Consider the following 14,171-nt stretch of genomic DNA (forward strand, 5'->3'; position numbering starts at 1 on the left):
TTTTCTTAACAATTTCTGTCTTTACACTTCCATTACCTCAGTCTATGACTATTGAGAATCACGCTGATGACTCATTGTCTAATTATGATTTTTATATTATCTTAAAACAGAGTCCATTGCCGAAAGATGCTCCTGCTAATAACTCTTTGGAATTCGACGGCTACATAGATCTGGGAAAACAACTCTCGTTACTCCATTCGCTACTGCGTGAGAGTGTCGCTGCGTCGCCCTCCTCATCGCCATCCTCCCCAGCGTCTCGTCTTCCTGAGATCCTCGAGAGGATATCTTTAGCGTTAGATCAACCAGGACCAAGTCCTATACCGACTTCTCATCGTTATCCTAATCTACAGAATAATATATTCCGCTATAACGATCCCACGATCGGTAATAGCAACACGAATCTCTCGATATCGGCGACCTCAACCTTAAGCAATCACAGCACCCTGAACGGTACAATTAGGGATAGTAACGAAGTCCTGCAGTCGAGTACCCTGGGGCACAACAGTTCACGAAGTCCAAACGTCATCCGCGCGGCGACCTTACCAAGAAATGCTTATCTACCAACAAACGGAAAGCTTCAGCTCCAGATCAGCACGGACGACTATCCTCTGGAGCCCGCCGCGTTCGTTTCACGATCGCCAACTCCAGTCGCGAGGCAACATCGTGCCCTGGCGCCGAATCGCACCGGCACAGGTTACAGACTGACGACCAGCGCCAGTTTAGCCAACGTGAATCACTGCCAGGTTCATCCAACAAGTCCAACGCGATCCGAGAGCCAGACAAATTTAAAGGATTCGAATTACAACATAACCGGACAGACTATGAATCCTAACAATGGTTCGATTGGTCAGCACCATCGTCATAACATAGCTCGACTTCAGAATCTTGAGATGCACGAGCAGGATAACTACAATCACAACAACTACAACATCTCGAGGTCAGGGAGCAGGAATCACTGTCACAAGGAGGAGAACGCGAATCAAACCCAAAACTACAATAACATCTCGAAGACGACGATCAATGCAAACGTCAATCCGAATTTGACCCTGTCGATTAATCAACCAAACAACAATTACGGGAAGCCAGGCAGCATGACCAGCGCTAACGGGAATCTCGAGGAGCTCTCAGATCTGCTCAGGTATGCCGATGACGAAGTGTCCGAGTCCAAGTCCCAGAAAGGATCCCAGATCTCCATCTCCCAGCTGAGCAACGTAGCGTCTTCCGGTTATCAGAGCTTTGCCGCTTACAGTCAAAGCTCGAGCCCGGTCGACCTCAGCAACAACGCCAATGCGCACATACTGAACACCGCGCCGTTGGCCTTTGCGAATCCGGTCTATCACATGGAATCCACGCACGGCAGAACCACCAGAAGAGGAAGTACCAGCTCGGAGGAACGGGAAGGCAGCGGTGGAGGCGTCGAGGCCGTCAGAGGCGTCGACCTCAGTCCTTCACCACCTCCGCAGCCCATCAGAAACATTCAGAGGAATGCTCAGAATCAATGGAGGCAAGGTAACAACGTTCACAGGACCTCGTCCGAGCAACCTCAGCCTGTTTGCTGTCCTAAGCTCAGAAGACGGCTCTCTCTCGATTCCACGAGAGATCTTTCAGATACCAGCGAAGAGGAGAGTTGCGCCACCAGGAGAAGCAAATCTCGCAGTCATCGTAGTATCGACCAGGTAAATTATTGCAGTCCGTTTCCTTTCCGGACGCTCTTACGAATTCTTCTACTGTCTTTATCCTTCTCTTCAATTCCCACTGCGTCAATAACATACTAAACTTCTATACGTATTCGTACCATTGTCTTCATCGACCGGAAACCATTCGCCTCGTAACTAACACGCTACACGTATCTCTTCGTTTCCAGTACGAAGTGGAAATCGAGAGGCTGCAAAGTAGCGTAGATCGGCTACGCGCTCGATTAGGCGCCACGGAGGATACTGAAATAGACGGCATTGCACCCGACACCAAGATGAAGAGCATCATCTCCAGGTACATTTCATCATCGTTCTCTGATACTCCACATGCCCAATGTATTTTTCCTGAATAATCAGTGTCATTCACCTATAGACCTATATCCTCATCAGTGGGATAGATATCGTTTTTCTCCATACTCTGTTCCACTACTCACGAGTCTCTCTGGTGTTTTAATCTTGTCGACCATTGTCCATCCTCTTCCTCCATCCCAATCTTAAACCTTTGACATGTTTACCTTTCAAGGATCGCTTAAACCTGACGTTCTAGCCATTTACCATTCTCACAGGACATTTATCAGGCCAGAATCAATCGGCTTCATTCAGTTTCGACGCTAATTGATTTTACGTTGATCGTACATATCACTTAAGAAACTTGTGTGCAATTTAGTATCTTTAAGGTGAAAGAGAAATAATGGAGTCAAAATTATCGCTCGCGATTAACGCGCTACCCGTGGTAGTTTTGTCAACTACATTGCGAGAATCTTATTGTTAGCTATGTTTGTCAAGAGAGTTCTGTCCTAACAGTAATGAGTTTAAGCTCCTTTTAATAATCGACTGGTCACTTTTACCAAATTAATATATGTTTAATTGATTGTGTGTTCCTGTGCATTCTATCCGCTGCATTTGGTATACTCTGGCTTGATCTGGACCTTGGTGTAAGAGTCAATTATATTTCTAAGCTTTTTACATTTTACATCACATGTTTGGCATTTAATTATATTCATTTTTTGGAACGACGCGCAACATTTCGGTGCTACTTCGCAAATAGGGCATCCACTTTTTTTTTTATTGTGCTCCTTTATTATACATTATCAAAACATGAACATTCAATCACTTCATTTGTTCATGTGCACGTCCGTTCATACATTCGAACGAACTTTCGATAAATCCTTGCACTTTCTGGGTTTTTTTTTCTTTTATTTCTATCTCCTCGACTTTTTCACATACTTCTCACAATTTCGTAAACTCTCACGCATTTTTTTTCACGTAGTTGCACGGATACATTTCAATTAATTTTTCATTATCAGGTCTTGAATGTCTTCATTGGGTTAGATATAAAAATGCTTTTTATTCTCTATTTACTTACATTATATACCTGAGTACAAGTTGGCTCATGAAAATATCTCTGAACCTTATTCATACCACATTTGTTACTTTAATATTACTATAATACACCTACCGACTTTTTATGTACACACCGCACTAAACTCTCTTTCCTTTTTCTTCTCTTCTCTGGACTTTCATTATTCTGGCTTTATACAATTTTTTAACCTATTCTTTCGACATCATTCATTCTCGTTTACCTGCGCTATTACTTTGGCAAAAAAAAAAGTCTTCCTTTGCACAGGGGCTACTACTTCCTGTAGCATGGGAAATATAAAGACGTATTTACTCAACGACACCAAACGAGTGAAATGTCCTAAAAGTTCAATAATTTCACTCGTAGCGCATTTCAACGGAAAGTAGCTCATATGCAAAAAAGCATAATTGATCTTTAAGATCAAAGGCACAATCCTTCTCCACCTTCGATCAAACCATCCTACGATCTCTACATGCTGCTTGCTGACATTGACACCTTGCTCACCTGAGCTTTGGAGCTTAAACTTAAAGCCGCGCGGCTGGCGTTTTCAAGTTGTTCGGTCACAGCAACACGAGTTACCGGTCAGCAAGGTGTCAGTAGACAGCAGTAGGAAAAGAATCAACAGACCAGAAAAGATCTTAGGACGTTTGATCGAGATTGGTTGAGTTTTTTCAGCAACCTATCTCTTACTATTAAACTTTCGAAGTAATAATCGACATTAATTTGCCCGCAGGTTAATATCCGTGGAGGAGGAACTACGACGCGAGCAGCAGAAGATGTCTGCAGCATTGTCGTTCAAGCAGCGCGTGATCGACGCGCAAGAGCAACAAATAGCTGCCCTGGACGCGGCAAATTCGCGCCTCATGTCATCGAACACAAGACTGTTGTCCGCATTGAGCACCCTCAAGCAGCGATACAACGCCAAGGCACAGCCGAGCAGCGAGGCTGCTGCTCTTCTGCAAAATATCGCTGATATCGGGGAACTTAAGAGCTCCTCCTGTTAGAGAGTTTACGCGGAGCAATGACGACGTCTTTGCCGGGACTGGTTCTGGATCTGATGAGTTTAACACTGAGCATGGTTCATGAAAATAAGTTAGGCTACCTAGCTCGAGCTATTAGGATTAGGTTAGTAGAACCTAGAAGCTCGTCTGGAGCGTTCGATGCTTCGAGGACTAACGTATAATAGAAGAGAGGCTACCATAGTGATTAGGCATAGAACGCGTAGAGAATTGTTGTCGGTTGAACGTCAAATAAATGACAGACGTGCCTCATAGAGGAATAAATAAATGGCGACTGCTGCAGTGTTGGCGGAGAGTCATAGTTTTAATTCTCGGTGAACGATCATCTTGGCTTTGCCTCGTTCGAGCTGGAACAAGGATAAAGACAGGGTGAAGATCCCTGCTGGAATACTCGTTAAAATTTATCAGACGGAGACGTTCCACCTAGATCTTCTCTGCGTTTTGGAATATAAAAAGTACCTTTGGCCACGTGCCATCGAATCCGCATGATCGATCGAGAGAAGCATTTTAATAATGATTGTTAAGAGACACATCTTTCGAGGCTCTTTATACCCGTAACGCGCGAGTATATTTTCCTCTAGACGAATTACGTAGAAACTGTAATACCAGAGAGAACAAGTCCCGTTCGATGCTTTACGACGTGAATCATGCGAATCTAGGAAAAGATAAATGCCGCCGCGTTTCACAATTGCGTTGTCACTACGTTAATCGTGCGGAGCGTGAGGTATAGTCAGCTTGGAACGTGGCTTGACCTAAACAAAGGAAAAGAAAAACCTTACTCTTCTAAGCAATGATATTTATTTTATAGTTTCTACCAAAGATGAAGATTTTTCCATTTGTATAAATGTTTCGCGTTGTTGTAGATACGTGTCTTTTTTTTTTGTATATCGTTTAAGCTGCTTATTTTCTTTGAGAAATACTTTCGGCAATCGATATACGCAATCGGTGCGCTTTCTTTTCGCATTGACTTTCAATATTAACGAATGGCCAACGTGAGCCATTATCATGCACGCCTCGACCTGAGTTTCGCAGACCATGGAAACCGAAGGGAGAGATTTTCCTTGGAAACTGCCATTTCTGCTGTACTGAAAATTTCAATGAGTTTCTGGCTGCCTGCGTGTCACAAACACCGAGGGCGCGAAAATGCGTTTGCAGCGCGCGACACCCAAATTATTAAATTCAAATAATATTTGATTCACTGATCGATGGTGTGTTTACTGCGTTTTACATCACAACAATTTACCGTAGCCATTACTTTACGCTAGTAAAAAGAGAGTGTACGCGACGGAATGCATGAAGCGTGAGAATCCGAGTGATAGAGAGTATTATTATAATTTTAATTTAATCCACGTAAAAGTATTATATTTACGACTTGTACAATATGGTTGTTCACGCGTAAATGAAGGAACTTTGGTTTCTTTACAATTTTTCTTTTGTCGATACACCTGTATAGAGATTATTTTATATTCTTTCACTTTGTTTATCATCTCTTTTCTCTTTCTTTCTTTCTTGTTTTTTCCTCAATTTTGTACTTTTCTCATATATATATATATATTTATATATATTCTTCGGGTTTCGAATAAAATTCCTCCACCGCCAAGTGTCTACATCATGAAGTTAATGTATTAATGCTACTTTGCTGGATGATGTAATCGATTAAATAGTGAATATCTATTTAATATGAATTATTAGTATGTACATTAATAAGTTTGGTATATTCTTTTCTGTAATAGATCACCTGTATTTAAGCATATAGCAGTTATTAGTACCATATGAAAGAAATAAAGATGATTAGACATACTAGTTCTCTTATTAATTTATTTTTATTTCTCAATCATAATTATCAATTTTACTAGACAACAGCGCCGCCTAGGATAATTCGTACTATGAAGAAATTGGACAAGATTTCGAGAAAACTAAATCAAGATTGACGATCTAATCAATTCAATTGCTCTAACGGTCGCGGAGGCAAAGCTTCAGGAAATCAATATACTTACGCACCCTCCGTCTTTTTCTTGCGTATACGCACACATATACGCATAATATTACAAGGCAACATATGGAAAGGTCGATGCACCATCTTGAAAGCACGAGTTGTCAGCGTAGAGAGGATGGAGTCTTCATGTTTCGCGAGAGAGCAAAGGAGACGGATAGAATAGCGTTTGCCGAGAAATGACAAAGAAGTGAAATTCCCTCTGAACACAGAAAGGAATGCAGAGTCACAGTACTCTAGTTACACTCGAGTTTAACGAACCGCTAAAATTTCTAAGGTGAATCCAATTTTTAATTATTATATTTCAAGCCTGTGCGAAGTGCTTGGAAAATGCACTTTTTTAATTAATATTACAATACTGTGTACTAAAATCGTATAGATGTAGCTAAAAGGAGTATTCAATTGATTTTCTTTTAGTATTATTATTTTAGGCCTTATTTTCATCCTTTTCTTACATCAGACTGTTCAACGCACTGGTCGAAGTTAATTTGCACGAGAACGAGAGAGAGGAATACGCACGTGTTGTCATTTCGAGTGGTTGAGTAGATACGGAGAATGCGGAGTGTCGAGGGGCGCTATCAAGGCATAGGAGCGCGACCTTGTTCGTAATTTCGCGGTCCTGGTGCCTCCGTCATGTGACAATGACACCGTGCCCTCCATACTGTAGTTATTGTGTTCGGCTGCTTACAAGTAGACATATTGTAAATTAAAGAATGTTTAAATATTCTTAGCTCCTTCTACTGCATTAACCTATGTACTTACATATCCAAAATTCTTGTACAGTTAGATTATTCGTGAATGTGTTTACTCGCTCTGTTTTAGGTACTGTTCTCTCTTACTCTCTCGTACGCTAATCTCCTTCTCTCTCTCTATCTCTCTCGTTCATTCCATTTCAAAGTGACGTATAACAGACAGTTGAGCACTAGAGGACCGTATCGAGTATGAATAAAAAAGTAGTAGAGATTCGTGGTGAAAGAGAGAGAGAGAGAGAGAGAGGGACATAGAACGAGAGAGAAAAAAGAGGGAGAGAAAGAGACAGTCGCGTAGAGGGGATTTCATAAAGTAAGCAACGAGTGACTTAAAAGAGTGATAATATACAGAGAAAAAATGTGATAAGCGGAAATAAGATAGTGTAACAGCCGTCGGCAGAGTTTACGATATCTCAAAGTCAATGTCCTGTAAGGGACTACGTGCACTCATATTTAACTGCCAGTTACTACATAGAGAATGACGGTACTGCGCATGCGCGCCTGTGTATGAGCATCTAGTCGTGTTGAAACACGCATGTTTAAACGAGCTACGAAACAGGCGTTGTTAGTGACGATAAGAACACCCGTAATAAATATATGAAATATTTTAAACTTCTAACCATAATCTTTAGCTCGGAAACGATGATCGAGCATTCGTAATGTTTCCTGTTTGAAACGAGAGACGGGATTCGTGGATGACATTAAGGTTGGCAGTCTGTAAATTCTGACGGGTAATTCTTTCAAATCTAGTTATTAACGGAATCTGAACTGCTAGTTGCCGTGCATCACGATTGTCTTGCTTAACGAATGAAGGATCGGTGAGTAATGATCTAGTTTTGAAAGTGGAAGTAGAGTGTATCTGTAATAACGGCGTCTTGGCGTTTCGCGTGACCCCAGTTGTGCCTTTGGTGAAACGACACGTGTTCCTTCTAAAATCGTCAAATCTCTCTCCGGCGCTTAGACAACGGCCGGGACACTATTTCTAGTAAATATTAATAGATCACTAGTTTTCTCACCTTTTCCATGTAAGTCGTTTGAAAGTCAAAAAGAATCATAAAGGTTAGCAAACTTTATAATTTTGACATAGAGTGGCGGGGAAAAGAAAATGGTCGTTGCGACGACGGCACGGTATAATTCCTTTCTGCCTTGCAAATCGCATACGCTATAGATACGATAGGCCAGATGAAAGGTTCCTGTCGAATGTCATACTATCGAAATTCTTTTAGAATCTAATCTTTATGTCTGCAACGATTAGATATCGTATGTTGCGTAGAGAATGCTTCGATCGGTGCCATACGTACCTCGAAGCCTGTATGACAATTCCAAAGCATCCATCACCGTGACGTTGACAACTGTCTACAACGTCCTTTATATTTAAAAAAATTCCTTTTCATGAACCACATACTAAACACGTAAAATGCTTCCTATGACATAATTCCCATTACCCAGCAGCAAGCAGCATACCAGTGTCAACCCAGGAAGAAGACTGCAAGCTCAAGGTCTCATTTTGAGTGAGAATTACGTGAGTAAACGCAACCATCAATAAAGTCATATAACCTCAAATACGATCTTTTTCTCCAGATAGCCTCAATGGACGGAGCAAAAATCCAGAGGCCGAACGAGAGCAATGGCGGAAAAGTGAAAGGTTCCCAAAATACATATCCAAAGGACGAAGGGTGAAGGACCAAGAACGAGGAAGCTCAGGAACAGCAGAGGTTCCAGCATGCGTGTATACAAGTGTGGGAGCAGGAAGGTGAGCCAGAGAGAGCGGAATCAGGAACAGAGCGTTGCACTGCGCGAGGCTACTGTACCAGTGAACCCTGAGTATCGTCGCCCCTCATGGGCTTTTTCAGCCCCTCCACGTCCACCCTGAAATCAGCGAAGGGGAGTAGGGATCTGTGGGCACACTCGGGCAGAGGGTGAAAATGTACGGTGGTGGGAGAGAGGACCAAGGGGTGACTGATTCTCGGTGGGAGAATACGTGGCGGGTGTTACGTGTTATGTCTTACCGGTTACGGGTTACGGGTTTATGGGTTACGCCGATGGAGGAGGTTCTCGCTGTGGAAGTGGTGGCGCTGGTGGTGGTGGTGGTTGCTTTGAAACGCGGAGAAGGGATCTCGTGAGAAGCGGAGGAGGAAGTGGAGGTGGGATCACTGGTAGTTGGTTTGGCTCGGTGGTGGTACCGATGGTGGGGGTAACCTCCGATAGAAGAGAGGGGAGCTCGTCGACGGCAAGGAGAGGTCATTGACCCCAGCGGCTCGCTGCCGGCTGCTAGAGTGTTAGCTGCTCCTCGTTCCGCGTTCGTACCTCATGCGCGCTTTACTCTACCACGGTACCTCTCCTACCGAGGGAAAACTTACTTTCGTATACGGCACGGGACATACGGCGTACGGCCTACGGAATACGGCACACGGCAGACGGTACACGATACACGATATACGGTACACGATACGGGCTTTGCGCCGCGGTGTTCTCGTGCTTGCCCGTCACTGACGCTTCTTCTCTACTGATTGCGCGATGATATCAACACATCGTACGCGTGCGTCAGTCAACTGTCGCGAGTGAGAACTTGTGTCGTCTTCGGCTCCTTCCTGTCGTGCCATTCACGTTCTGGTCCTTCTCGTCGTCATCGCCGGATTCCGCATGCGAGAACGGCGGAGTACGCGTGTGTCAGTGTGTTGATCGTCGATAGAGAGAGAGAGAGAGAGAGAGAGATAGAGAGAGAGAGAGAGAGAGAGAGAGATTGACGAAGAGATATATCACGAAAGAAAGAAAGAAAGAAAAGCAATGATCGATAAGGGAAAATAAAACGGGATATAATAAAGAGTATAAAAGGAGTGAATTGTGAATTTCGTGTGTCCAAGGAAAACTGACGTTACGAACGATCTTGGAGAGACCGAAGCGCACGGATTAAAACTGCATCGTTTTTTCTCTCCGCCACCAGCACCGTCACAACAATCATTACCGTCACGGCTGTTTACCATCATCGTCATCAATACCACCACCGTTACCATTACCATTACCATAACCATTTTCATAACTACTATACCGACTATCGTCATCACTATCTGTTTTTCTCTTACTCTCCGTGTCACTGTCTCTGTCTGTCTCTCTCGCTCTCATTATTATATTCCTTTAATTCACTCGTCTTCTCTCGTACCATCTCGTTGCGTTCATCCTTCTCTCACTGTCACTCTCGTTCACTCTCACTCTCGCTCTCCCACTCCTAGTCCCAGTTTCAGTCCCACTCCAAGTCTATGGAATCAACCTTTCGCTATCCCCTTCGCACGCACGACATGAATACTTAAATGAATAAAATTAAGTATCCAATATTCCGTGTGTCTCCTGGCTACTACTACTACTAAGTACTGTGCACAGTGTTACGGATTTCCAATAGCGGAGAGGCTGCACAATGCCGTTCGAGCACGTTGCGCCAAGTCGATCGCGGTCGAATCGCCTTGTCACTTCCTTTTTATACCAGTCCCGCGAAGCAGGTCCAAATTGATTAGGAGTGACCCTCTTAGGTGACGTCATCTCAGATTAGCAGATTAGGAGTTCATGATCGAGGAGACAGGTCTGCCGGATTTTTTATTTTCATTTTTAAACGCGTCCCAACCTCTTATCTCGCACCGATAGGGATCTGAGAACCTGTATCTCTTATGTCCATCCTGTTGTCCTCCTTTATCCTATGTCCTGTCATACGGCGTGTACGTACCGTGTACGAAGGACGTGTGTAGCATAGGACGTTCGCGCGCGATCATGCCCCATTCGTATATATAAATATCTCGTCACGTGAGTTTACAGGTTATGTTGCTCGAGAGCAGTGCCGTCAATGAAAACGTACCTTCCTCTCCTCTCTTCGCTTCTCCTCTTCGTTCCTAGCCACCCCCCCCCTCCCCCACCCTCGTACCCCTTTCGCCACGTTCCTTAACGCAGCTGTACATTTACTCGTAAACGTTTCTTCGGCGTCTCAACTTTTCCTCCATTCGAGGTTAGGTTTCCCGTTCAGCCTTGAAGGGTCCTTCGAATTCACCCAAACGATTACGTTAAATGTATATTCGAGCTCGAGGTTGTCCCTTGGTACATATTTTCGTTCTTTGAATTACACAGTTGTTACACGTATCGGGAAGCCAATGACGCTCGAAGTCGTCGATGTTTTTAGAGATAACGCGAGGTTCCTCTTAATCTTTGATAGAAAACTGAAGATAGATTCGATCGTTATATAAATAGGTAAATCAGCGTGAAAGAGAGCTTCCGTCGATAAAAATTCGATCAGTACCGTGACACTCGTGCACGCCGTCCGGTTGACGAGGCTTTTTTCAGATATTCAAAATTTAATATCCAGTGCCATCCATAGCTAATCAGCTGTGACGACAGTCGCGCATTCTAAATTCTCTTTTCGATTTCGTGCAGTGCGAGAGGGTAGTTTGCGTTGTCCCCTTTGGCAACAGGGTTGTCCGGCAGTCAGAAGCACGCGTGCGTGCCCCATTTATCTTGTCTTCTTTCCTTATTGGCATTCTCGGGGGGCGCTCACGCGTATTTCCTTGGCCGACTTAGAGAATCAGGCAGGTTAAGGGGTTGTCATGAAGTTTTGTGACCTCGTGTAGCGAGCGTAGCACAGGAACGGCCAAAGGCACGAAGGAAGTGGCGAGGACGAAGAGAGTTATAGGATATCCGTCGTGTCCTGTGGATCATTGGTGACGTCGAGAGCCGCAAGGATATGGACAAAATTAATAACAAGAAGAACGTGTCTATCTTCAGGTTGGGATAGCTCTTTCCCCTTCTCGAGGGAAAGATGCTAGAGAAGGGCTGCAGGATACGATCGTCACGCACTCTGCCATTGGGATTGACCTGCTTCGGAGGAGACAGCGAACCAGTAGCGACGCTAACGGCAGTGATGGGAACAATGGGAATCAAAGGAGCCAACCTCGTGAACAGGGTCTTCGGGGATCTTTGAGAGGAGGAACCTTCGCGTCGGCCGTCGTCGGAGACGGGAGAGCTTGTACTCGTTGGCCTGGCCGGCTGATCAGGACAGCGCGAAGGAGGAGGACAACCTCGGTGGGCGAGACAAGGACGGACGATTTAGATCCGAGCAGAGGGTGATGTCTCGAAAGAAGGAAATTCCGTGCGCAGGTGGGAATCACGTTCGCGTAACTAGTCGGACGAGCTTCGATATCCCAATAGCCGTCACAAAGGCGTGACTGATCCGGGAGCAAGCTCAGGGCGCTTCCTTCTTGCGGGGAGTCATCGAGTCTACTGCAGGAGGTAACGGATCAATTGGTAGGGAGCAGAGGGATTTCTTTAGTGACGTCATCAACTGGGGAACCAATAGCGGCGAACCGTGTCTCCTGGTGTCTCAGCTTCGTGCACTGCACCATCGTCGGGGAAGGTCGAAGGTCTTCGGGAGGAAGAATCAGGTAGAGGTCGCTGGAAGGAGGAGGCTCGACTCTTAGCGGACGCGTCTGTGGAGGATCGGCTTGGGGGGAGCGGAGGTCGGGGAGGAGTCGCGTCGTGCGTACGAGAGGAGCTTGAGGAAATCGGTGGTGCGCTGACGCACGTGTCCACGTGAACTATGTTACCGTGGCAGCAGCGGCTACGGGAACGGCAACGGCAATGGTAACGGTAACAGGAACGGTCCCCTCGGCTCGACCCAGCACGCACCGCGAGCATCGGCAGGAGAGTGAAGTGAGGAATTTAAAAGTGAAACTGTAACGATCCTCCGTTAATACGATGCGTCGTCGCGTGACGTAATACGCCGAGGATCGGACGCGTAGTGGCCTCTCTATGTCCTTATCATCGTCCTTTCTCTTTCACGTATCCTTTGACCGGTTATACCCCGATCGGCCGTTGCCGGTATCGCCCGGCGGTAAATATCAACTTCTATTGTAACGTGTGGTTCGAGCAGTGAGGTACACTGAGCTGTGATTTGTGATATTGCGATCCTGCAGTCCCTCTCGTTGGTGTCGTGTCGTGTCGTGGTGTCGACGAAGAAGAGCCTGGAATTCGCTGGAGTTTACATTGATGGCAGTTCATCGACGAACCAAAAATGTGAGTTTGACCAATTTTCTTTTTCTTTTATTAAAATACTAGTATTTGAGATACGTCGTCCAATTCGGAGCGTTTCGTGGATTCCGACTTGTCAGCAAGATCAGAATTTATTCGCGGGTAAAGGATTGAAGTGGAAATGAAAAGAGTAATGTTAACGAAGGAGGATACACAGGAAGGGCGTATGGGGTGGATATGACGTAATTTGATAAAAATTGAACGTTGTTTGATTACGTAACCTTGAAATTTTTTATAGCCACTTTAAAGTCATACACACGTGTCTTATGCGATAATAAATTCTTTCTACGGTTGGATGCATATCTTCTCTTCGGGACATTCGTAACTCATAATGCTCTCGATACATTACGATTTATCTCGCGACAGCCCGAACGGATGCTGCCGCAACTTCCGGTATCCCAGTCCTCGGGAACGATCCGAGGCACTGCAATCGATTTCTATAGTTGGTAGTTCAAAGGCAGTCGCGGCACTCGACATTGTGCGCTCTCGTATCTTTTTTCACGAATTCTCGATCGTAGCGACGGCCTGGCATTCCTTGCATTGCCAATCGCAGCCCGTGCATTCGCTTGACAATTGAGAACCAGCCCGGAAGGTATCTAGCCTAAGAATTCATAACAAACTTTATCACCGCGTGCACGCATCAAGCCTCACTGAACCTTCAGCTTCTTCGGCATCAATGCCAATAACTGATATTCCCGGGCACTCGCTCTGCCCCGGTGGTATTTAACGCGAGCAATGCTCGATTATTCGTCATTGCCGGCTGTTTATCCTCAACCAACGGCCGGTACCTTTCATGCGCAAAACGTACCAACGTTACGAAAAACGAGTCGAGTCGGTAATAGCAAAGAGGGAGGTTAAGTGCTGCGCCGATGATCGCGCCCGGATGAAATCGGTTAGCCATGACGTTCGGCAAGGATGGGAAGAGCCGAGAGCGAGGGCGACGCTCGGGGGTGCAAAGCCAAGGAAAGAGGAGTCGAGTGTTCCGCGGCTATTCCCGTTTCCGTAGGCATTACAAAATCCCCGCTTCCGCGGCCGAGGGAGTGCACGGACTCGAGCGGCTCCTGTAACGGCGGCTGGTTGCCTGGCTGCCTTTTGAGCGAGGTGACGCGTTGGTGTGCCGTTGGCGCGGTGGAGGCCGGCATCGCGGGCTCAGGTCGACGGCCGCCAGCTCGGGCGAGCTCGGCCGCGCTCGGCCGTGCTCGGCACTAGGTCAGTGATGGAGTCACTGGCCGCCCTGAGCGTCGAGGCAATGACACCGAGCAGGCCGCTCTTCCCCCAACCCTCCCTGTGGCC

At 45.6% G+C, this 14,171-nt stretch overlaps 2 protein-coding genes across 35 annotated transcripts in view; both read left to right on the forward strand.

Moving 5' to 3' along the window:
- The window catches only part of LOC107274232 (probable Ras GTPase-activating protein), a 65,214-nt gene extending 59,341 nt beyond the window's left edge, over positions 1–5,873 (forward strand). For 26 of the 28 annotated variants that reach the window (XM_025091485.1, XM_025091488.1, XM_015753139.2 and 23 more), the window contains 3 exons: positions 111–1,676; positions 1,865–1,989; positions 3,788–5,873. In XM_025091485.1, the coding sequence (XP_024947253.1) occupies positions 111–1,676; positions 1,865–1,989; positions 3,788–4,058 (1,962 nt within the window). In that variant the 3' untranslated portion in view covers positions 4,059–5,873. The remainder of the gene's footprint in view (positions 1–110; positions 1,677–1,864; positions 1,990–3,787) is intronic. The other 2 variants (XM_015753128.2, XM_015753129.2) reach the window with 2 other exon arrangements.
- Positions 5,874–9,050: 3,177 nt separating this feature from the next.
- Positions 9,051–14,171, forward strand: part of LOC107274236 (hormone receptor 4) — a 50,090-nt gene continuing 44,969 nt past the window's right edge. Inside the window, exons 1-2 of one of the 7 annotated variants that reach the window (XM_025091469.1) lie at positions 9,051–9,821; positions 11,423–12,863. The gene's annotated coding sequence lies outside the window, so the exon portion shown is untranslated. The remainder of the gene's footprint in view (positions 9,822–11,422; positions 12,864–14,171) is intronic. The other 6 variants (XM_025091470.1, XM_025091471.1, XM_025091472.1 and 3 more) reach the window with 6 other exon arrangements.

The sequence above is a fragment of the Cephus cinctus genome, unplaced genomic scaffold (assembly GCF_000341935.2).
Source record: "Cephus cinctus unplaced genomic scaffold, Ccin1 Ccin1_scaffold2545, whole genome shotgun sequence".
Classification (NCBI taxonomy): domain Eukaryota; kingdom Metazoa; phylum Arthropoda; class Insecta; order Hymenoptera; family Cephidae; genus Cephus; species Cephus cinctus.